Source organism: Bos mutus, chromosome 2 (assembly GCF_027580195.1).
Source record: "Bos mutus isolate GX-2022 chromosome 2, NWIPB_WYAK_1.1, whole genome shotgun sequence".
Classification (NCBI taxonomy): Eukaryota; Metazoa; Chordata; class Mammalia; order Artiodactyla; family Bovidae; genus Bos; species Bos mutus.
In genome coordinates this window covers 5,047,282-5,070,785 of record NC_091618.1, presented here as the reverse complement: position 1 = coordinate 5,070,785, position 23,504 = coordinate 5,047,282, and the positions used below count along the sequence as shown (strand labels likewise).

At 40.6% G+C, this 23,504-nt stretch overlaps 1 protein-coding gene and 1 non-coding gene across 6 annotated transcripts in view; both read left to right on the top strand.

Annotated features, from left to right (window-relative positions):
- USP48 (ubiquitin specific peptidase 48) overlaps positions 1–23,504 on the top strand; it is a 72,896-nt gene that overhangs the window by 15,762 nt on the left and 33,630 nt on the right. For 3 of the 5 annotated variants that reach the window (XM_070382757.1, XM_070382741.1, XM_070382720.1), the window contains exons 2-10: positions 5,434–5,554; positions 6,935–7,091; positions 10,938–11,065; positions 11,402–11,526; positions 12,011–12,119; positions 14,290–14,423; positions 15,033–15,115; positions 19,923–20,102; positions 22,983–23,111. In XM_070382757.1, coding sequence (XP_070238858.1) covers positions 5,434–5,554; positions 6,935–7,091; positions 10,938–11,065; positions 11,402–11,526; positions 12,011–12,119; positions 14,290–14,423; positions 15,033–15,115; positions 19,923–20,102; positions 22,983–23,111 — 1,166 coding nt within the window. The remainder of the gene's footprint in view (positions 1–5,433; positions 5,555–6,934; positions 7,092–10,937; positions 11,066–11,401; positions 11,527–12,010; positions 12,120–14,289; positions 14,424–15,032; positions 15,116–19,922; positions 20,103–22,982; positions 23,112–23,504) is intronic. The other 2 variants (XM_070382750.1, XM_070382730.1) reach the window with 1 other exon arrangement.
- LOC138985052 (small nucleolar RNA U13) lies at positions 20,288–20,384 on the top strand. Its single transcript, XR_011462289.1, has one exon. It is a non-coding gene; the product is annotated as a small nucleolar RNA U13 (small nucleolar RNA).

The window sequence follows — 23,504 nt, the reverse complement described above, 5'->3', positions numbered from 1 at the left end:
CATGAAATTTAAAGACACTTGGCCCTTGGAGAAAAAACTATGACAAACCTAGACAGCATATTAAAAAGCAGACCTATCACTTTGTTGACAAAGGTCTGTCTAGTCAAAGCGATGGTTTTTCCAGTAGTCTTGTATGGATGTGAGAGTTGGACCATAGAGAAGGCTGAGCACCGAAGAACTGATGATTTTGAACTCTGGAGCTGGAGGAGACTCTTGAGAATCCCTTGGACTGCAAGGAGATCAAACCAGTCAATCCTGAAGTATTCATTGGAAGGGCTGATGCTGAAGCTGAAGCTCCAATACTTTGGCTACCTGATGTGAAGAGCTGACTCATTGGAAAAGACCCTGATGATGGGAAAGATTGAGGGCAGGAGGAGAAGGGGACGACAGAGGATGAGATGGTTGGATGGCATCACTGACTCAATGTTCGTGAGTTTGAGCAAACTCTAGGAGGTGGTGAAGGACAGGGAGGCCTGACTTCCTGCTGTCCGTGGGGTTGCAGAGTCTGACTTGACTTGGAGACAGAACAACGGTAAAGGGCAGGGAGACACTTGGGCTACGGAGCTAAGGAGGGGTTTGGGAACCTCTTTCACCTATTTCTCATGCAAATCAGCAGGTTGATTTCATTCTTAATGTTGGGACAACTACGCTTCCAAAGTCCCACGCATCCCATAAGGCCTGCCACTGAAGACGGATTGTTTTGTTTTTTTCCCTTCTCTCAGTTCTTCTTTTAAATATTTTGTGAGGTTGTTTTTGGGTTCTGGATGGGAGCTGCGTCTCAGCAGCTCTTGCTAAAACCAGAGGAATGGAGGAACAGTTAGCCCCAAATTTAAAAAAAAAAAGGAATGTGGGGAAAGCTGAAGCAACTAGGCACACAGAGCAATAGGCATGCACCACACAGAACAAAGCCTAGTCTTGAAGCCAGCTGACATGTAAGTAAGTGAGATAGTGGGGTGGAAAAGAGCCAAGGGAGAACCGGAGTGACTGCTCTCCGTGCTTTGTTTTGTGATTCTGTTTTCCCTGATGCCCCTGTAGGCAAAATGACAGATTTCTGGGAAGAAGGATAACTGGGTATAGTTATAGAGTTGTAAGAATGTACTGTTTCAGAGAATGTACTCTTTCAGAGAAGATGAGTGGCATTACTCTACCCAGGTTAAATCAGAACTGCTTGTGACCTTGAAAAATTTGATGTTTAAGCCAGCATTAGCAAATCCAGATGCTTTCTAGTATCCTAGTAAGTTATAAAAATTTGAGTCAAGTGGCTAGGGTATTTACACATCAAACATGTAAACGTGTGTACCTATGTCACGCACGTGTCTCAGGCTCCTTAATCTGCCTCCTGTGCTCTGATAAAAAGAAGAGCGAGTATTTTTCTCCTATAAGACAATTGGTACAGACAGGATGATGCTACTTGATGCCCATGCTGCTTCTGCGCACACGCTTAGTCGTGTCCAACTCTCGCGACGCCGTGAACAGAAGCCCGCCACGCTCCTCTGTCCGTGGGATGTTTCAGGCAAGAATATGGGAGTGGGTTGCAATTTCCTCCTCCCGGGGATTTTCCCAACCCGGGGATCGAACTGGCGTCTGCCTGCACATCTTTCTGTCTTTTTGTACAGTTCGTGAGGTTCTCATGGCAAGTACACTGGGCTGGCTTGCCATTCCCTCCTCCAGTGGATCACATTTTTTCAGAACTGTCCACTGTTACCCGTCCATCTTGGGTGGTCCTGCATGGCATGGCCCATAGCTTCATCAAGTCACACAGGCCCCTGCACCACAGCAAGGCCGTGATCCGTGAAGGGGATGTGCTAACCGTCGGACCGTTGCACCCATCTCCCATGCTAGTAAGATCATGCTTAAAATGTTGCACGCTAGGCTTCAGCATTATGCGAACCAAGAACTTCCAGATGTCCAAGCTGGCTTTAGAAAAGGTAGAGGAACCAGAGGTCAAGTTCCCAGCATTCACTGGATCACAGAGAAAGCTAGGGAATTTTAGAAAAGTATCTACCTCTGTTTCATTGACTAAGCCAAAGCCTTTGACTGTGGATCATAATAAACTGTGTAAAGCTCTTAGAAATGGGAATACCAGACCACTTATCTGTCTCCTAAGAAATCTGTATGCGTGCAGGTCAAGAAGAAAGTCAGAATCCTGTATGGAACAACTGGTTGGTTCAGGGTTGAAAAGGAGTATGACAGGGCTGTCTGCTGTCACCCTGTTTGTTTAATCTATACGCTGAGCACATCATGAGAAATGCTGGGCTGGATGAGTTATAAGCTGGAATCAAGATAGGCGGAAGAAACAACAGCAGCCTCCGATATGTGGATGACACCACTCTTACGGCAGAAAGTGAAGAAGAACTAAAGAGCCTCTTGATGAGGGTGAAGGACGAATGTGAAAGAGCCGGCGTAAAACTAAACATTAAAAAAACTAAGATCGTGGCATCCAGCCTTGTTACTTCATGGCAAATAGAGGGGGAAATGTGTAAGTAGTGACAGATTTCCTCTTCTTGGGCTCTAAAATCACTGTGGATGGTGACTGCAGCCATGAACTCAGAAGATGTTTGCTTCTTGGCAGGAAAGCTATGACAAACTTAGTGGGTTGAAAAGCAGAGATACTACTCTGCTGACAAAGGTCTGTATACTCAAGGCTATGGTCTTCCCAGTGGTCACGTACGGTTGTGAGAGCTGGACCGTAAAGACGGTGGAGCGCCGAAGATTTGATGCTTTTGAACTGTGGTGTTGGAGAAGACTCCTGAGAGTCCCTTGAAGAGCAAGGAGATCAAACCAGTCCATCTTGGGAAATCAATCTACTCGTTGGAAGGGCTGATGCTGAAGCTGAAACTCCAGTGTTTTGGTCATCTGATGGGAACAGCTGACTCATTGGAAAAGGCCGTGATGCTGGGGAAGATTGAGGGCAGAAGGAGAAGGGGACACCAGAGGATGAGATGTCTGGATGGCATCACCGATGTAATGGACACGAACTTGGGCAAACTTATGAAGATGGTGAGGGACGAAGAGACCTGATGCGCTGCAGTCCATGGGGTCGGAAAGAGTCACGACTGGGTGATTGGATAGCAGCAGCTGCCTGCACACCTGTAGTCTGCAGCTGATGGCTGTAAAAGGAGCTTGGGGGCATTGGAGACTGACTGGGAGAGGTTTTCTTCTACAGGGGGTTTCATCTAGCTGTCTGTACTTGGCATCTGCTGTGCTGCTTGTCTCAGTGCAGTCGCTCAGGCATGTCCGACTCTTTGCGACCCTATGGTCTACAGCACGCCAGGCTTCCTTGTCCATCACCAACTCCTGGAGGTTCCTCAAATTCATGTCCATTGAGTTGATGATGCCATCCAACCATCTCATCCTCTGTTGTCCCCTTCTCCTCCTGCCTTCAATCTTTCCCAGCGTTAGGGTCTTTCCAATGAGTCAGTTCTTCGCATCAGATGGCCAAAGTATTGGAGTTTCAGCTTCAGCATCAGTCCTTTCAATGAATATTCAGGACTGATTTCCTTTAGGATGGACTGGTTGGATCTCCTTGCTGTCCAAGGGACTCTAAAGAGTCTTCTCCAACCACAGGTCAAAAGCATCAATTCTTCGTCGCTCAGCTTTCTTTATAGTCCAACTCTCACATCCGTACATGACTACTGGAAAAACCCTAGCTTTGACTAGATGGACCTTTATTGGCAAAGTAATGTCTCTGCTTTTTAATATGCTGTCTAGGTTGGTCATAGGTTTTCTTCCAAGGAGCAAGCCTCTTTTAATTTCATGGTTGCAGTCACCATCTGCAGTGAGATGCAGTGAACTCCTGTATTACAGAGCAGATTGTAATCCAGTCATTTTGTTGCTCAAGTTGTTCCAGATTTGGGCACTGGGAGCCCCATCCAAGCTCTTCCTTTTAACATGTCCCCTCACTCTTTGAGTACATTCTTACTTAGGGGGCACCGCAATATGTCCATGTGTATCTTGTACTTTCCCTGCCCAGCCTTCAAATTGACTATTTCTCCCAGGAGCCTTGGGTTCTTGCATTGGGGAATATTTAGACGTTAAGATCTGGTTGCTGGCTGTGTTCATGTTACTGCTCTTAGGTCCTCGGCTGACAAAAAGGCTGTCTCGTTTAGGCTGCCCAATTAAATCCAAATTTCCGATAAATAACAAATACTTTAAAAAATATAAATATATAATTTACCTGAATTCAAATCACTGCTGTCTTGTACTGTATCTCACAACACTAATCCACCTGTTCATACGTGTTAGGACCCATATGGATTTAGATTTAAACCTGTTATTCCTAATAAACACTGTAGGGTTCACTTTATTCTTCCTTTCATTTGTAACTTCCCTCTCCGAAACTTGACTCCCTTCCTCCTCAGTATGTATTTACTTATTTGTTCAACTGCAGAATGCATAGATTTAAGTTTCCAATTTGTTAAGCTGTGTATCTTTGAAAAGGTTCTTCATTGTTTTCTTCCCTTTATCTTGATCCTGACACTGCTAAATGAACTTGCCGAAGACTTGAGTTCAAGTTACTTGGTAGTGCCCCATCTTCTTCCTTTCAGGGTATGTTACTCAACTAAATGAGTCAGTTTGTGCTCCTCTTAGAGTTCCTTCCACCCTTAACCGATAGTGTGTACCATTCACATGGCCCCCAATTCAGCAATGTATGAGACAGTATGTTCAGGAAAGGACCACACACCTCTTTTTTTTTTTTCCCATCTTAATTCCACTCATGCTCTTTAGGTAACCACTGTCACTAGTCTCTGATTTACTATTATTTTTTAAATTGAGGTACAGTTGATATAAAATGTTGTGTTGAGTGTTGCTGTACAACAGAGCGATTCAGTGTTCCAGCGAGCAGATACGTGTATGTTTTAGTTCTCCATCTTTCTTACACTAAAGAACAGCACGCTGTAGGCAGCTCTTGCAATCTGCTCCTTACTCGCTGCGGTACCCTGGAAGCTCCTCTGCTCGTTTAGTGGAGACCATCATGCGGTTTTGCTGTCGTTGTTGCGTCGCGCTCCACCATGTGGATGTACCGTATTGCCTGTGTCTGGCCCTTTAAACACAATGCTGTGATGAGTAACTATTGCACGTGTTTCTGCACTGTTGGAGATGTGTCTTTGCGGTGAATTCTTAGAAACGAGACGGATAGGACAGTGAGTAGGTGTGTGTGTAGCACATTTGTGAGCAGTTGTGAAATTCCCCTCTGTAAGAGTCCTACCAGTTTGCATTCTCATCAGGGTAAATGGATTCTCTTTCCCCAGAGCCTCACAAACCAGATGTGATACTATGCTTTTTCTGTTTTGCTAATCTAATAGATGAAAGATAGAATTTAAAAAAAAAAATAGTATCATTATAGTTTTTCTTTTTCAAATTATATAGTTTTAATTTGCATGTTTCTTATGAAACTGTGGTATTTTTTAATTATACAATTTTTTTCCATAGACGAAACTGCAAAGGAAATCCAAATTGCTTGGTTGGGATTGGTGAACACATTTGGTTAGGAGAAATCGATGAAAATAGTTTTCATAACATTGACGACCCCAACTGTGAGAGGAGAAAAAAGGTAAGCCATCGCTTTGTAAGAGATTTCCATATGGTATTCCTGTGTGCTTTGTTCGGTGCCTTTGGTCAGAAGCCATTACTGATTTCACGTAACCTATGCAGCTTTAGGATCAGTAGTGGAATTTCAGACTCTGAATCACTTGAATTGGAGCAGTTCTTAATGATGTGCGGGTAGTGATGTAATACAGTAAACGTTTAAGAATAGTTTTAGTTCAGTGCTGATTCTGTGTTTGCCTTAACGTAGCATGTTTTACTTAGAGCAGAGCTCTTTTTAGTCTCTTTAAGTGTGAAAGTGTTAGTCACTAAGTCGTGTCCGAGTCTTTGTGACTCCATGGACTGTATGTAGCCCACCAGGCTCCTCTGTCCATGGGATTCTCCAGGCAAGAATCCTGGAGTGGGTTGCCATTTCCTTCTCCAGGGGATATTCCTGACCCAGGGATTAAACCCGGGTCTCCTGCCTTGAAGGCAGACTCTTTACCGACTGAGCCACGAGGGAAGATACCTCTTTAAAGGAGGTGGTAAGTCCAGAGAACAAGCTACCATAGTGATTTGGCCTCCTTGGGCTTATATTTTTACATGTTATACAACAGATAGCTTTACTTTTTTTGTAACGTACATTAATATTAATCATAAAGCCTGGCATTTACAATATAGTCACCCGTATAGGTATTTTCTCTCTTAAAAAGAATGATTCTTTGTAAGTTTCAGAATTCTCAGCCTTATCTTTGAAAAAAGTTGTAACTACCTTCTTCTAAAGGCTTCCCAGGTGGCTCAGTGGTAAAGAATCCACCTGCAATGCCAAAGACACGGTTTGATCGCTGGGTTGGGAAGATTCCCTGGAGAAAGAAATGGCAAGTCACTCGAGTATTCTTCCCTGGACAAATCCCATGGACAGAGGAGCCTGGCAGGCTACAGTCCATGGGGTCACAAGAGAGTCGGATACAACTCAGGGACTAAGCAACAAACTTCCTCTTACCGCCCGCGCCCCCCCCCCCCCCCACCGCAATCCCTCAGATGTGTAGGATACAAAATAATTTATCTGAAAGTTTCACTTTGTCCGTCTATTGAATGCTGACCTCTTAGGAAAAACCCGTGTAACACATCTTCACACTGATGTTTCCTAGAGCTCACTGTTCTCTGAGTTACAGGTTTAAGTGGCTGGAGACTAGTGATGAGTGGCGGTGCTGTCCTGAGTTTTTGCCCACTCCTGTAGTCAGCTCACATGGGGCTTTCAAGACCACTATCCCTTAACCTTCTCTGAGAGAGACTTATGGGATTGAGACAGTTTAACACATTTTAGATTAAATTTTAAAAGCATTTGGCATAATTTTCTTATTTTAGGAGAAAGTTCATTTTATAACTAAATTTTTCGTGTCCATAGAACTCGTTTGTGGGCCTCACTAACCTTGGAGCCACTTGTTACGTCAACACTTTTCTCCAAGTGTGGTTTCTTAACCTGGAGCTTCGGCAGGCGCTCTACTTATGTCCAAGCACCTGTAGTGACTACATGATGGGAGACGGCATCCAAGAAGAAAAAGGTGAGTGGGGAAGGGTGTGGGGAGGGCTCACTCCTGAGCTTACTGCCAGCTAGACCGCTTTGAGCCAACCATCGAGAGGAAACCTGAGCTACCGGTTTTTCGCTGTAATACACTGTGATTGCAGTCCATTAGATTCTAGTGCTTGATAGAAATCAGTCAATAAAACAGACAAGGTTACTCTTCTGCCTGGTTTGAGAGGCTTAATAAATACTTCAGTGTAACCACAGCCTTTTGTTTTGATTCTCAAAAAGGCTGACTTACAAAACACCCTCTAAAATTAAGATTAACCAACTTTGGCAAAGCAAGCCACTAATAATGTGAGTACACTTGTTGCAAATTTAGAAACCAGTTTCATACTGTTCCTAGTGGAATTATTTAGTTTTTTTCCTGCATAATATGTGGATTGTTATTCCTAATTAATACATCTATTTAGAGGTTTTTCTCTGAGATGATACAGTGTAAGAGCTCCAAGTTGGGAACTTTTCTGACTCTCTGTAAATCCAGTACTGGCGTTTATGTGATCTGATTTGGGCTCGTGGCCCTTGCCTTTGACTCTGAAAGAGAAAAAATAGGATTCCTAAGCCCCACATCTTCCTTCTTGCTGCTCTTTAGACAACAGTAATAGTTTTGGTCCTTGTTAATAGTAATCTTTGCTTCAAAATTCTTAAGTTTGTTTCCCTAAAGCTATAGTTCTGAATATGTAAATCTAGATGAATGGTACAGAAGGTAAAGAATGAATGTATGTAAAGGATGAGTAATGGAAAATGGATCCTTTTTAATTTTTAGCATTGTTTTTGCTGAAATATAAATTTACCAATGAGAAATTTATATTGGTAAATATAAATTTGCTAAGAACAAGTGGACACTGAATTTCTATTTTGTAAAATAATGTACCACAGACTCCTTTGGGAATTGTGGTTTTAATATGTGTCTTCAAAAGATGTGATTTTTTTTTTTTTTTTAAATTTCTAAGCACTTGTTATTGTTTAGTGGTTCAGTCCTGTCCGACTCTTTACAGCCCCATGCGCTGCAGCACGCCAGGCTTCCCTGTCCTTCACCATCTCCCAGAGTTTGCCCAAACTCATGTCCATTGAGTCAGTGATGTGCCATCCCACCATCTCGTCCTGTGTTGTCCCCTTGTCCCCTTGTCCTCTTGCCTTCGGTATTTCCCAGCATCAGGGTCTTTTCCAGTGAGTTGGCTCTCCTCATCAGATGACCAGAGTGTTGGAGCTTCAGCATCAGTCCTTCCAATAAATATTCAGAGTTGATTTCCTTTAGGACTGTCTGTTTTATTTTTTAATTTCTAAACACTTAGATTTTAATATTCAATCAAAGTCCTTAACCTTGTTCTCTGATAAGAGTGTGCATTTCCAGGTCCTGTTAACAGACTCAGTGCAATGTAGTGAGAAAGCTTTGGGTTGGAAATGATGGGATCTGAGTTCTAGTTCCAGCCTGTAGAAGGCAATGGCACCCTACTCTAGTACTCTTGCCGGGAAAATCCCATGGATGGAGGAGCCTGGTAGGCTGCAGTCCATGGGGTCACTGAGGGTCGGACACGACTGAGCGACTTCACTTTCACTTTCCACTTTCATGCATTGGGGAAGGAGATGGCAGCCCACTCCAGTATTCTTGCCTGGAGAATCCCAGGGATGGGGGAGCCTGTTGGGCTGCTGTCTATGGGGTCGCACGGGGTCGGACACGACTGAAGTGACTTAGCAGCAGCAGCAGCAGTCCCAGCCCCATTCTGGCCTTATTTTACAGATAGGAAAACCAGCACAAGATAAGTATTTAATATCTCAAGTAGGATATAACCTGTAAAATAAGACATTTGGAGTTGATATAGACTTACTTGAATAGTTTTCAATATCCTGTAAAGTCCCTGCATCCCCAGGAAGTAAGATTTTTATCTTTATTTTACAAATGAAATGTTGGCTTCCTTTTCACAATGGATGCGTCACAATCAGTAGTAAGAGACCCTTCAGACCAGTCAGGAGACAGAAACTACACGAAGACTTGAACAAAGAATTATTAACAGAAAATTAGAGTGATAGGGGAATTGGTTAGCAAGAATTCAGGGTGACTTGAAAAACACAGACATAGCAGATAGGGGAGCAGCCACCGACCCTAGGGCTGAAAAGGAACACACAAGGAGGAGCCGTTGAGCCCCGCTGACCAGCTTTGAGGTCCAGACCTCATTGAAGAACGCGCTGCCCAAGCTCACTTTTGTTGTTCAGTCGCAAAGGCGTATCTGACTCTTTGCAACCTCATGGACTGCAGCACGCCAGGCTTCCTTGTCCTTCGCTATGCTCAAATTCATGTCCATCAAGTTAGTGATGCCATCCAGCCATCTCATCCTCTGTCGTCCCCTTCTCCTCAAGCCCTCAGTCTTTCCCAGGATCAGGGCTTTTTCCAATGAGTTGGCTGTCGCATCACTGGATGGCCAAAAAGAAACAGATACCTCAGTGGGTTTCCTTGCCGGAAACAGTCCTCAGGGAGTTACTGGGCCTTGGAATCCCCTATGCAGAGTGTCCGGATCATTCACAGGGCAGTCATTCAAGAGGAAGTATCCTACCAGAGACATCCCACTGAAATTACTAGAGGAATCCCACTGAAACTACTAGAGGAGTTGCTGTTTAATGAATTAAGAGGGAGTTTGTTGGCCAGGGCTGGCTAAGAGTGGGCAGAGCCTGACAAGATGCACAGTGGAGCCCTCCAGCGCCCTCTACTGACAAGAGTCAACCTTGCACTAGCTGGCGAATGAGGAATCTTTGCAGAGCTCATCTTTGTTGGCACAGAGCAGGCAAAGAAGGGTAGATTTGGAGCTGAAAGTCAATTAGTTGATAACGGCAGCACAGAGGGAAAATTCAAATCTTTTATTCAAGGGCTCTTGATCCATGCTTCCTATTTTCATACTTTCCCCCAACTGATGACTTAACCTGGTGGCTCAGATGGTAAAAGCATCTGCCTGCCATGCAGGAGACCTGGGTTTGAGACCTGGGTCGAGAAGATCCCCTGGAGAAGGAAATGGCAACCCACTCCAGTACTGTTGCCTAGAAAATCCCATGGACGGAGAAGCCTGGTAGGCTACAATCCATGGGGTAGCAAATAGTCAGACACAACTGAACAACTTCAGTTTCTTTCCCCAACTCATTAAAACGTGAAACTAAATTTTAGGATTCTTACCAGTAAATTGTTGTGTTGTTCATTCAGGTTTGAATCAATGTGCTTAAAGGTTGCTATCATTTGTTCTGTGGCAAGTTCACATGAATGGGGGTTATATTAAAGTATTTGGCAAATAGTAAATATGGTGAAGTGAAGAGGTGAAGTGAAGTCGCTCAGTCGTGTCTGACTCTTTGCGACCCCGTGGACTCTAGCCCACCAGGCTCCTCCACCCATGGGATTCTCCAGGCAAGAGTACTGGAGTGGGTTTCCATTTCCTTCTCCAGGGTATCTTCCCGACCCAGGGATCTAACCCAGGTCTCCCACATTGCAGGCAGACGCTTTAACCTCTGAGCCACCAGGGAAGCCCATAGTAAATATAGTATATGGCTTTTATTGGATTGGAAGTTTTGGTGGGATTTGATACTCTAGAAACTGTAGTCATGATCATTATTGTCGTTGTGACGTGGGTAGGCCCTTGCCTTTAGGGAATGTATATGGACAGCCAAGGTTACCTCATTACTTCCAAAAGATGTGGTTCCTAGTTTCTTTAAAAGTTTAAAAAAAATGTAATAAAACTAATTTAGTTTGGACGTAAGGTTTTTTAATTATGTCCTCATGTGACAAGGTGTACATATTTTTTTAAAATAGCAGTTTTTGAAAAACAAACATTTATTTCTTTAATAGATTATGAGCCTCAAACGATTTGTGAGCATCTCCAGTACTTATTTGCCTTGTTACAAAACAGTAATAGGCGATACATCGATCCGTCAGGATTTGTGAAAGCCTTGGGCTTGGACACAGGGCAACAGCAGGTAAGAACCTTTCTTTTAATTATTTATCTTTTAATATAAAAAGCATTCCTTTTAATTATTATAGAAAGAAATGAAGGAATTTTTAAAAATAAATTTCCTCTGTTTTGAATTAGAGCGTTTATTTACTGCTTAGCATATTACACATTTTCCTTGATTCCATCTCTGAAAATTCGTATGTGGGCACAAAATGGATTCAACATTGCTGTAGTCCTTTTTCAGAAATTTTAAGTTCTAAGTACAGACAGCTTCTGGGTTATTTTACTTACTACTGTTTGTAACAGAAATTGAAAAGCAAGGTATTTTTTTTTTTTTAATTAACTCAAACCTGTATTGTAGGATGCCCAAGAATTTTCAAAGCTCTTTATGTCTCTTTTGGAAGATACTTTGTCTAAACAAAAGAATCCCGATGTGAGGAACATTGTCCAACAGCAGTTCTGTGGGGAATATGCTTATGTAACTGTGTAAGTGTGTTTCCGCTTTTTCATGATACGTTTTATTCTGAGGCGGTTGCTTATCTGTTTTGTAATTTTGACTTCAGGTCCACGGTGTGGCTTTAGTGGCTTAGTATGGGACCTGAGATATTTATAGTAATATGTCTCTATGGGCACATGTAAACAACTGACTTGGTAATTGCAATTGAACCTATCCAGGTGTTGGAAACTGTCTGAGCTCTTGCTGTTTATTTTATGGCTGTGGTGTGAGCTGACAAGAGTAAAATTGGAGCCTACTCAGTACCAAAAGTAAAATAACTCTTGAACATTTTCCTAATCATAAGATGCATGGCCTCATCAATCACTTTGTTTTATTTTTGAGTATACATAGTGTAGGAAATGTCAGTGAAAGAATTAAGGTAATGTTTCTTTCTGTATCTTCAGGTTATAGTACAGTAAAACCTTACTGCTTTTCCCACTCTAATCATAATGTTCTCACTCTGTTTTATTATAGCTGCAACCAGTGTGGCAGAGAATCTAAGCTTTTATCAAAATTTTATGAACTGGAGTTAAATATCCAAGGCCACAAACAGTTAACAGATTGTATCTCGGAATTTTTGAAGGTATTCAGATTTTGGCATATATGTTATTTCTGCTCCTTAACAGTTAAATACTGCTCTGAATGTCCTTTTGATTTAATGGATAAATTCATTATTTTAACTTTTTCTCCATATGAACTGTTTATGTAATGATTTAGAAGAAACTTTGTAAGTTAAAAAGTACAGAAGCACCTTTAACGTAATTTTTGGCTATGTCAGGTTATTTTATATGTAGAATTATGTATGTATAAAAGCTTGTGTGATTGGGGTATAGTAGAATAAGAAAGTGTAAGCTATGTTAACATAAAATTAATTTACCTTTTCACTTAATGAGAAATAGAAGGTGTTGAATGTAATTTTTTACATCAAAATATAACCCCTCTTCAGCCCCTCCACTCCATGTTTCTCTCTTTGTGTGTTTAGATTTATGTAGAGACAAGGAAATGGTTCTCTTTTGTTCAGAGTGGAAAAGTTGCTAATCAGAAACCTTTGTAATCATGTAGGAACAGACAGCTGGCATAGTAGATAAGCTTATTATATAGCTTCCTTTCTTAAAATATTTTTGTACTTTTCTTACTTTTTTTTTTTGGCACAACCATCAGCATGTTTGAAGTACTCATTTATTGGATTCATTCAGCTAAATATTGACTTTTACAGTGTTCAGGCAGTGTTTCCGCTGTTGGGAGTAACCATCGTGAATGAGGCAGACAAACATTTTTGCCTTTAAGAAAGCTTATAATGTAGTGGTATGGGGAGCAACAAGGAACAATAAAGTAAATAGAAGAAAAATATTTAATGTGTCACCTGTAATAAGTGCAATGAAGAAAACTAAAGCAGGGCATGGAGAATGTGGAAGGGTGGTAAAAAGTGGAGTAGTGAGTTGTCCAAGAATAGGGGAGAAGATGAAATAACAGGTTCAGAGCATAAGATAAGAATATGTCTACAGGCTAGAGGAGCAGCAAGGAGAACGGTGTGGTTGAAATAAATAGACGGGGGGAAATGATAGAAGGTGTCATAGTAGAGGTAACTAAGGGCCATATTGGAGAGGCACGAAGGTCCTGGAGGACCTTGTCAGAAGTTTGCGTGAAATACAATGCCCTCAAGGGCTGTACGCAATGTAATCTGTTTCAACAGGAAAACTTTGAGTACTGTCTTGAGAAGAGACTAACAGTGAGGCAAGGGCAAACAGAAGGAGTCGATGGTGACTTGGACCAAGGGTTAACTGAAGAGATGATAAGAAGTGTTCGAATTTTTCAAAGTAGAGCTGAAGAAATTTGCCGACTGGATATGGAGAAAAAGAGGAGTCAAGGATTACTAAGGTTTTGTCCTCAAGAACTAGAATGGAGTTGGCGTGACTGAGATGTGAAGGAGGGGGGAGGAGCAAGTTTGGGAGAGGAAGTAGGAGTCTGCACTGGGGCATGTTAGATTTGATAGGGTTCAGGGTCAAAACGTCAGGGCATGGTAAAATCACAGGGGCATGAGAGAGGTAAAGACCAAGACTGAGCCCTGGGACATTTGAACATTAAGAGATGGGGACAGGGGAGCAGCTAGTCAGACGCTGAGGGGGATGTGAGTGAAGAAAACGGGAGAGTGTCACGCTGGAGCAAAGGAATAAGTGGTAGTACTAGTGTCGTATCACTGTACTGAAGTGTAATCTGTAACAAAAAGCTGATACGGAAACATGAAACACTTAAAAATAAACCACCGTTCGCTCCAGCATTGAGTTTTTCTGCACTCTTAGTTTTGTGTAATGAAGGCAGTTCAGTAATTTTAACTGTGTGTGCGTGTGAAATTTGCATATACAGTTTCATATTTGGTGCCTGTAGGTATTTTCCGCCCATTTTCACTGTTTTAAAATTAATTTTGCTGCATTAAAGTACATATGATTTCTTTTTTAAACCTATTTCCTTCAATTCCCAGAAACGGGATTACCAGGAAAAAAAGACCTAAAACCCAAGCATTTTTAAAATCATGCATTTCAGAAAGAAACATCAGTTTTAAATCATTGTATACAACTTAATAACATCATTGCTAATCTAACTTAATCTTGTGTGTCCTTCATTATTTATAATGACCTGATCTTAACAGCTTGAGTAAAAACTGTTAGCTAAAGTGAAATTGTAATTTGCATCAGAGTTTTGATCATTAAACAAAAATCTTTTTTTTTTAAACTAATGTGCCTATTCCTGATCAGGAAGAAAAATTAGAAGGAGACAATCGATACTTTTGTGAAAACTGTCAAAGCAAGCAGAATGCGACAAGGAAGATCCGACTCCTTAGTCTCCCTTGTACTCTGAACTTACAGCTGATGCGTTTTGTCTTTGACAGGTAAATACGTGTGAGTCGTAGTGTTGGGCTGCTCACTGTGGACTAATGTACAGATTTTACTATAGATATGATAGAAAAATGCTTTTAATTTGAAACTTTAGATTTGAGGATGAAAGTTATAGATGGAGCCTGTCATAATTAAGAACTAGAGAAGTAGAGAATCCTTATTTTTCTGTAAAATTACTTAAAACTGCAAAGGAAAAGCAGACATTTGTGTGTCAATTACCTTAATATTTTATGTTATTGTATAAGAAGTTGAGTAAATTTTCTATTCACAACAGTGCAATCCCCATTCCCATGGAAATAGATCTTTTATAATTAAAATCAGGCAATTTTTTTTAACATGTGCATTTCTTCTGTATAGCTGGAACATGTGTGTTTTCTTTTGTATTAAAATGTCTGGAAATGCGCTGTTTGGAATTAGCTCTTTAAATTCATACTTTTTAGCTTGTTGATTATTTATTATCCAATTCAGTGACATGTTTTGAGCAAGATTGTAAAAAGAAATCTACTTAGCTACTCCCCAGTTTATTTTATTTAAATAAGCCAGTAGAACTTACACATTGTTTTATGGTTGTTTTAAATATAATTAGCTTTCTTCTTGGTTAGGCAAACTGGACATAAGAAAAAGCTGAATACCTACATTGGCTTCTCAGAAATTTTGGATATGGAGCCGTATGTGGAACACAAAGGTAATATTTTTACCAAGCAGTGATAATTATAATGCTCAGAGACTGTAACTTGTGATCAACTCCACTTGTGTTGAGTACAGAATAGGAGTTTACCACTAAATTTTATTTGCCAGTCTGAGAACAAAGGCGTTTTAGGTGAGTCGAGAGGTTATTTTTATTTTCTATGAGTGAGTACATAACAAAGATTAGATGGTTCATCAATGTCTATATAATTAAGGATATAAAAGAATAAAGAATAAACTACTTTGCTATTCCTGAACTCACTCTTGTTGCCTTAGCCTCATTTCAGTTTAGTTCAGTCACTTGGTCGTGTCCAACTCTTTGCGACCCCATGGACTGCAGCACGCCAGGCCTCCCTATCCATCACCAACTCCCGGAGTTTACTCAGACTCATGTCCATAGAGTCAGTGATGCCATCCAACCATCTCATCCTCTGTTGTCCCCGTCTCCTCCCGCCTTCAGTCTTTCCCAGCATCAGGGTCTTTTCCAGTGAGTCAGTTCTTCCAATCAGGTGGCCAGAGTATTGGAGTTTCAGCTTCAACATCAGTCTTTCCAATGAACACCCAGGACTGATTTCCTTTAGGATGGACTGGTTGGATCTCCTTGCAGTCCAAGGGACTCTCAAGAGTCTTCTCCAACACCACAGGTCAAAATCATCAATTCTTCGTCACTCAGCTTTCTTTATAGTCCAACTCTCACATCCATACATGACCACTGGAAAAACCATAGCCTTGACTGGATGGACCTTTGTTGGCAAAGTAAGCCTTTGTTAGCCTCACTACTATATCTGTAATTCCTCATAAAATTAAGGATTTCCACATTGCCTCCATTCATGGTTTTAAAAAACATTTTATCAGAAACATTAGATGGCCTAGTTGCAATATTTATGCTGTAATGTAATTACTTTCTTCTTTGGTGGTAGTCACCTTAGTAAACAGGATGATCCTTGTTAGAGAAAAGTATCTTGCCGTTTCTCTCCTGCCCTTACTGGATGGACCGTTTTACTTCTAAGATTGATGTTAATGTTTGTGAAATTTTTAATACAGAAGTTATATCATAACCTCTGTCTCCATAAAAAGGTTCTGGTGGCAAGCCATAGTCTAAAACCTTCAAAAGAAATGATTGGGAAGGTGGGGAAGTGATATTTAAGCCTTAAAATGCATGATACTCTCTACTCAGTATACTGGAGTTTAAAATTTATACCTGTGGGGTTTCCCTGGTGGTCCAGTGGTTAAGAATCCGCCTTGCAATACAAGGGACATCAGTTCGATCCCTGGTCTGGGAAGATCCCACATGCTGTGGAGCAGCTAGGCCCATGTACCACAAGTCCTGAAACTTGTGCGCCCAGAGCTCATGCTTCACAGCTAGAGCGCCACTGCCGTGAGAAGCCGGCACGCCAAGAGCAGCCCCCGCCCGCCGCAGCCAGCGGAAGCCTGAGGGCGGCGGCGGAGGCTGCCACGGGGCTCCCCCACACCACACTCAGAGCTGGGGAGAGGAGAGCTGCTGCACGCGGTGCCTGGTTACCGTTCAGTCTGCCTGATCGAATAAACTCAGCAGTAGTTCACTGTCTACAGTAGTTTGCTTCCTGCCTCCTTTACATAGTCAATTATTTGAAATTAGAGAAGCCTGGTTACTTAGTGGTTTCTTGGGGGTTAGGAACGTAGGAAATGTACAAATTATTCCTTACCTTTTTTTTTTCTTGCCACTTGTAGGACCTTAGTTCCCTCACAGAGGATTCAGGAATTGAACTCTGGGCTACTGCAGTGAAAGCTGTGAATCCTAACCACTGGACTGTCAGGGAATTCCCAAATTATTCCTTTCCTTGACTCCAGTGTATGATTTCGAATAGTTCTTATCATGATTCAGTTTATTATATATTTGTCCAATTCATACTGTAAAGAATGATGCTTCCACTTTCATAGTCTTTTTATTTTTCCTGTATTCTTATTCCTATGTGTCTGCACACATATATCCACACAAAACAGAAAAGATAGATCTAAAAAGGTGATATGTTTTTAAAAGGAGAATTTATTTTTTTAAATAGTGAACCTGCAGATACACAGATGTGTAGACTGAGGGATTCTCATACCTTGAATATTCAGCAACTTACTATCTTAACTCTTGCGATATTACTTGGGGGTTTTAATACCCTATAGACAACATTAAGTCTTAACAAAATTCATAGACTTTTGGAAGAAACCACTTAAATGTAGTTATCAAAATACTAAGACAGATTTGTAATACAGTAATAGAAGTGAAGTCAGAGTTGCTCAGTCATGTCCAACTCTTTGCAACCCTGTGGACTGTATAGTCCATGGAAGTCTCAAGGCCAGAATACTGGAGTGGGGAGCTTTTCCCTTTTTCAGGGGATCTTCCTAACCCAGGGATCGAATCCAGGTCTCCCACATTGCAGGCGGATTCTCTACCAGCTGAGCCAGGAGGGAAACCTGAGAATACTGGAGTGGGTAGGCTTTCCCTTCTCCAGCACATCTTCCTGACCCAGGAGTCAAACCGGGATCTCCTGCATTGCAGGTGGATTCTTTACCAGCTGAGCTACCAGAGAAGCCCTTTAAATGGGAATAGATATGCCAGACAAACATCAGTTCTTTTTCTATTCTCATACCATACAAAAAAACTTAGAAGAAATAAATGATCTTTTAAATTGCCCGAGAAACCCACAGCTTAAGGATTTTCATAAAGTTGGAATTTTAATTCTGTACTCTTTTTTTTAATGAATTGATAACTAAAATCAGGTTATCTGCACAGTGATAATATGACAATAAAAACTTGTATCTATTGGTAATAGTCATAGTTACTGCTAATACTTCTGTGATTTGTTGTCTTCATTAATAATTTGAGGGATACTGCTGAGTGCCGCTGCTGTAGACAGTCTTCAGCTGACCTGATAACGACCTCTCTCCTTCAGTGATTTTGTCTTCACCCTCCCTCAGCCCTTCTGAAGGTCATAACCTACCTTGTCTTTCTATAATTTAAATACCGTATATCTTGTTCCACTCTATTTTCCTCTTTTAAAAATGATAAAATAGAAGGCATCCATAAAAATTAAAATACAGAAATAAATGGTTCAGAGAATTATCACGAAGTGAATATCTTCCTGAGTACCACCCACTCCCGCCTGTGTGACCCACCTGGTTGCAATCTCCTTCCTCCTGAAATAGAGCCATTAGTCTGAGTTGTCTGGCAGTCGCTACTTTTTTTATGTTTTGGCTTTAGCATTTTGCTATATAAACTTGTACCCTGAAGCATTATAGTGTAGTTTACCCTTCCGCCTCCTGGGATATTGCCAGGTGAAGCCTAACCCATTGTTTAATCTCAACCTGCCTCCTCTGCTTGTTCATCTGGGCCATTGGTGGCTGGAGAAAAACATCATTGGTGTGTCTGTCTGTATTTTGAAGAATTTCAAATTTTTATGAACAAAATCTAATTAAACAATTTTGTTCTTTTAACTGGATCAGTTCATCTGTTTACACTCTTGTTAATTTACACTCTTAAAATTCTCTGATTAAAATTTGCATCACTTTTATTAAAGTTTCCTGTCACTTGCCTGTATTTTCAAGTTTCTCATTTCTCTAAACATAGAAGCCTAATTTTATAATCCATGACTGACATTGTTGGAGTATTATGTAAGTTTCTTTTTGCTGTCCCATTTGGTTATTTTAATGTTACCAGTTCTTCTGTACCTGGTTATCTCTGGAAAATTTTTTATGGTGTTTTTATTTTTTACTTTTCGTTGCACTGTGTGACATGTGGGATCTTTGTTCCCCCACCAGGGGTTGAATCTGAGCACGCCTGCCCGCCCCCCTTCCTCCCCCCGCAGCGGAAGCAGAGTCTTAACCATTGGACCAACAGGGAAGTCCCTGTAAAACTTTCTGTGGCGATTCACTTAGGGCTGAAATGAAGCCACCTCCTCCAGAGAGACCTTAGGTTTCCTTCTGCCAGGCTCCTGGGGTCCCTATGGGTTAGGTATCATTGCAGACCAAGTTCAGTGCTTAAGGTCCCCTTGCTCACGCATGCTGTAAGAACCTGGCCAGTTTTTACTTGTTTATTTTTAGTGGAGACATCCACGACTAGTTCCATGGGTTATTTCAGGACTTTTGGGGGGCATTACACTGCGTCTCTGTTGTGGGGCCTGGGCTCTATGGTTGTGGTGCACATGGGCTTAGCGTCTCTGTGGCTTGTGGGACCTTCGTCCCCTTGACCAGTGATCCAAACCTCACCTTCGGCAGTGAGAGCGCAGAGTCCTAACCACTGGACTGCCGGGGAATTCTCTTATCTACACCTATTTTGAAAGCAATTTTCCTTAATGACTTATATCTAATTTTTTTTTAATTCTCTTTTTTTCTAGAAATAGTAGTTTTTCGATTTTGCATTCAAATCTTACTAGTTTGTGTGTAGTTAATTTTTGTAAGAAGTTAGGAAATATGAACAATTTGATTGTTCATTATGAAAATATGAACAACTGATTCTTGGTAAGCATATGGCTCGGTCTGTTAGTGCATAAGGGGAAGTATACTACAGAATGACTTTGTAACCCTTACGTGCCCAGAATGCTGTAGCTTTGGATCGGTACATATTGCAGAGGGAGTAGAGAGTTGACACAGAGAGGTGATAAAAACAATGACTACCACGTTATTTTATGAGACTAAATTTTTTAAATCTAAGGTGACCTGTTTTGGGTTCTACTGGATGCATAAAGAGTTGTAATCGTTACAGTGCAGGCTCAGGATGTGAGAAGAAATACTGTCATCTAAACTTTCTTTCACTTTTTCCCCTTCTCCTTCCCTAGGTGGGTCCTATGTGTATGAACTCAGCGCGGTCCTCATACACAGAGGAGTGAGTGCTTATTCTGGCCACTACATTGCCCACGTGAAGGATCCACAGTCTGGCGAATGGTATAAGTTTAATGATGAAGACATAGAAAAGATGGAGGGGAAGAAATTACAACTAGGGATTGAGGAAGATCTAGGTAAAACCTTTAAGTTGTGAGTGCCCTTTTAAAATATAATTTTATTTTTTTTAACAAAAATGCCTGTGAGAAATTATTATGGCCCAAGATTGTTATGGACTATCAATGCTATTTGCATTTCTTAAACACGTGAAATCTCTGAACTTTCATAGCAATGCTTGGATTTTTTCAAAAAGTGATTTTGGATCCTTTTGTAGTTCATGAGCGTGATGATTGGGTGTTCACGCTATTGCGTGATTCGTGCAGACCTTGTTACGACACTGGCACATTACCCATCTGACGTGACAAAAAAGGAAAAAGTGATTTTGCTCCAGGGATGGTTCCATAATGTCCTGTTTTTAGTACAGTCTGAAGGCGTATGTTTCATTTTCAATTAACAGGTTAATTGTGGGCAGCTAGGAAAGAGGGTGGTAAGTATTAAGCTAAAAACTATGAGTAGTAGATTTAATATAGTAGGATCAGGACTATATATTTCTCTGGGTCAGGACATATATTTTTGAGAAGTAATAGTAGGGGAACTTTGTTCTCTGAACAGCATCTCCCCTTCACTGTTAAGTATCTTAGCCCAACCCTAGAGGGTGGAGCCATGCCTCTGTGGGGATTAAGCTGCTTATTGTTCCATGGTAATGAGATGTGCTATATAGGGTGCTTCCTGAAATAGTTTCTAATATATAGTTCTGATCACCTTGGTTTTCGTGGGCTAAATACCCGTTTATTGTCTAACGGAGTGGACAGGTCTTCCGATAGGAGCCATCTTGGCTGAAGTTTTAATCACTTTCTTACTGCTTGTCACTTGGACTATGAGATGCAGAAAGGGAAAAGGAATGGGAATAGGTGGGTGTCTCCCGCCACTGTCCTTTCGTAAGGATCAATACCACTTGCCCAAGTGGAGGACCACGGCAGTTGACACTGGCTTTCAAGGAAGGCGTAGGGAATTTTGCTGCAGGTAGTCATGTAGTGGCTATATTGTAATTTGAATGAATATTTTCTTTTTTTTTTTTATGTACACTTTTTGTTCATCAGTTGTACCTCCATAGAGCTTGAAAGTGAAAGTGGGAGGTGTGCTGGACTTAGCTTTGTGAGTAGTGCTCCACCCAGGTGTGATGCTACAAGTGTTTCCTAATTTTAAGTCACATTTTAGATACATAGCAATGTTGCTCCCATTTCACCTGCGTAATACTCAGGCCCTTAGTTAACATTTGCTTATATTTTTTCTTATTGTGATATTCTTAATAGGAACAAAATTGACATTTAGCTTTAAATTGTGAATAATTAAACTTTAGTTTTATTTAACTGTTCTTTTTTTTATTATTTAACTGTTCTTTACTGAGTTTTCTTGATCTGTTTCATTTTTAGTAAGAAAATCGTAGGATTAAAAGCATTGTTAAGGCTCTCCATATAGGTAGTCTTAAATTTTAGAACATTTCAAGAGGAAGAGACCCTACATGTTAGGATCCCATTCCAGTATTTTAATGCCTCATTATATGCAGCTTACATTGCTGCTTTTATCTGTTTTATCAAAAATAGAAAATCCTTATTAAATTCTATTAGTCATTCATTCTTATATTCTCTTGTGAACGTTTATGAATCATTTTATATTCCATCTTACACGAGTTAATGAACATCTTAAATGTTAATAGTTTTTAGTTAGAAATGACCAACAGGTTTTCCTTTTACATGCTGAGATTTTTAATTCCCTACTACTGTAGTCTTTAAGCTTTTTTGCTCCTGATTCTCTGAGAAATATTGAACAACTTTGGTGTTTCACTGCACACTTTAAAATCCAGGATTTTTCATTGTAAATTTAAGTAGCTCCCAATAATGTAACTTCTGACAAATTATAAATACTGAAACAAACTGCAGCATTATTACTCTTGTATCCAAATGAAATTATATAACATAGAGATTCCATGCATCCCCATCATTCTTTTCAAAGTTACATGAACTGATATTTTTTTAATAACAGTATTTTTTTTAATACTTCCTCTTTGTCCTGTACTAGTGTTTCCATCACACTGACCCTAGAGAATTTTGTTCTGATGGAATATTATAAGTTTTCTGTAACTGTAAAGCTCCGAAAAGTTAGAAAGTGTTCTGAGGTTGTTTTGTTTGTTTGTTTTAAATAAATATTCCTATATATTCGATAAAACCAATACAGGTTTTAAAAGGATTGAACGCAACGAAATTTTACTGTGAATAAATCTTTTGATAAGACTTGTCACAGGATAGGAGCTTATATCTTTCTTTTGTAAAGTGGGAGACGGATGACTGAAAGGAGAAGTAGAAATCATCAGTGGAACCTCAGCAGTTTTAGAAAAGTACACTGGCAGTTGAGGATCTGGTTCTTGATTTCCTCAGAACTGTCCATGCCCTCCTCCCCATTAGAAAGTTATCCTGGGATAATCAAACTTAGTTTGAAGGCCACCTTCATATGATATACATGCCATGTAAAACACTAACGTTCTCTGCTTCTGAATTCATAGGGATTAGTGGCTCATCTTAGCATTTCATTTCATTTGGGGAGGGGGGAGGAAACATTTCATTTTATTTCTTTGTGCAGTTAAGCCTAGATTTATTTTTGTAATTTAAGACCAACAGGAAAATAAAATCTATATATTTGCTTCAGGTTAGTCATTGTGAAAAACAGTACCTTCTTTGCAGCTTTTACAAATGGAATATGGCAGGCACTGGGGGTTAATAAACATTCAAAAATGTATCCAGCCTGCAAAATTTACATTGCCTTTTAATGTATTTTTAGCTTGTATTTTAGGAATTGTTATCTATGACCACCACCACCCCCACTGCTTTCCCTCCCCTACAAAAGAATGAACAAATGATAGGAATTGTAATTTAATCACCTTTTCATCTCTCTCACCTCAGCAGAGCCTGCCAAGTCCCAGACACGGAAGCCTAAGTGTGGCAGAGGAGCCCACTGCTCCCGGAACGCCTACATGCTGGTTTATAGGCTGCAGACCCGGGAAAGGCCCGGCACGCCCATTCAGGTGCCAGGTACGCAGCTTTCAGGGTTACTTAACGCAAAGGTTTCTGAATACCTTGCTCCAAGATCAATGATTAGAACAGGTGACCTTTATCTGTTATGATAGGTTGACTGTGTATATGGTAAGTGGTAAAAGTGCATATAATCATAAATTTGATTTAAAGTGATGAATTTTTAAAATAAAGGAGGCTTTCACAGAGCTATTCCACTGACCTCCTAAAGAAAAGCAAAAGCAATGAAAGAAATGCCCTTGGATAATAAGGACGAATTTAAAGAGCAGTTCCATTGTGTTTTGTTCAGCTTGTAAAGCAGTTGTGGGTTTAGCCACTTATAAATCTTCTAGGTTTAATTTTTTTAAAAAAAGGAAGAGCTGCTGCTTGCCTGAAGGCAGTCTTTAGTTGTCA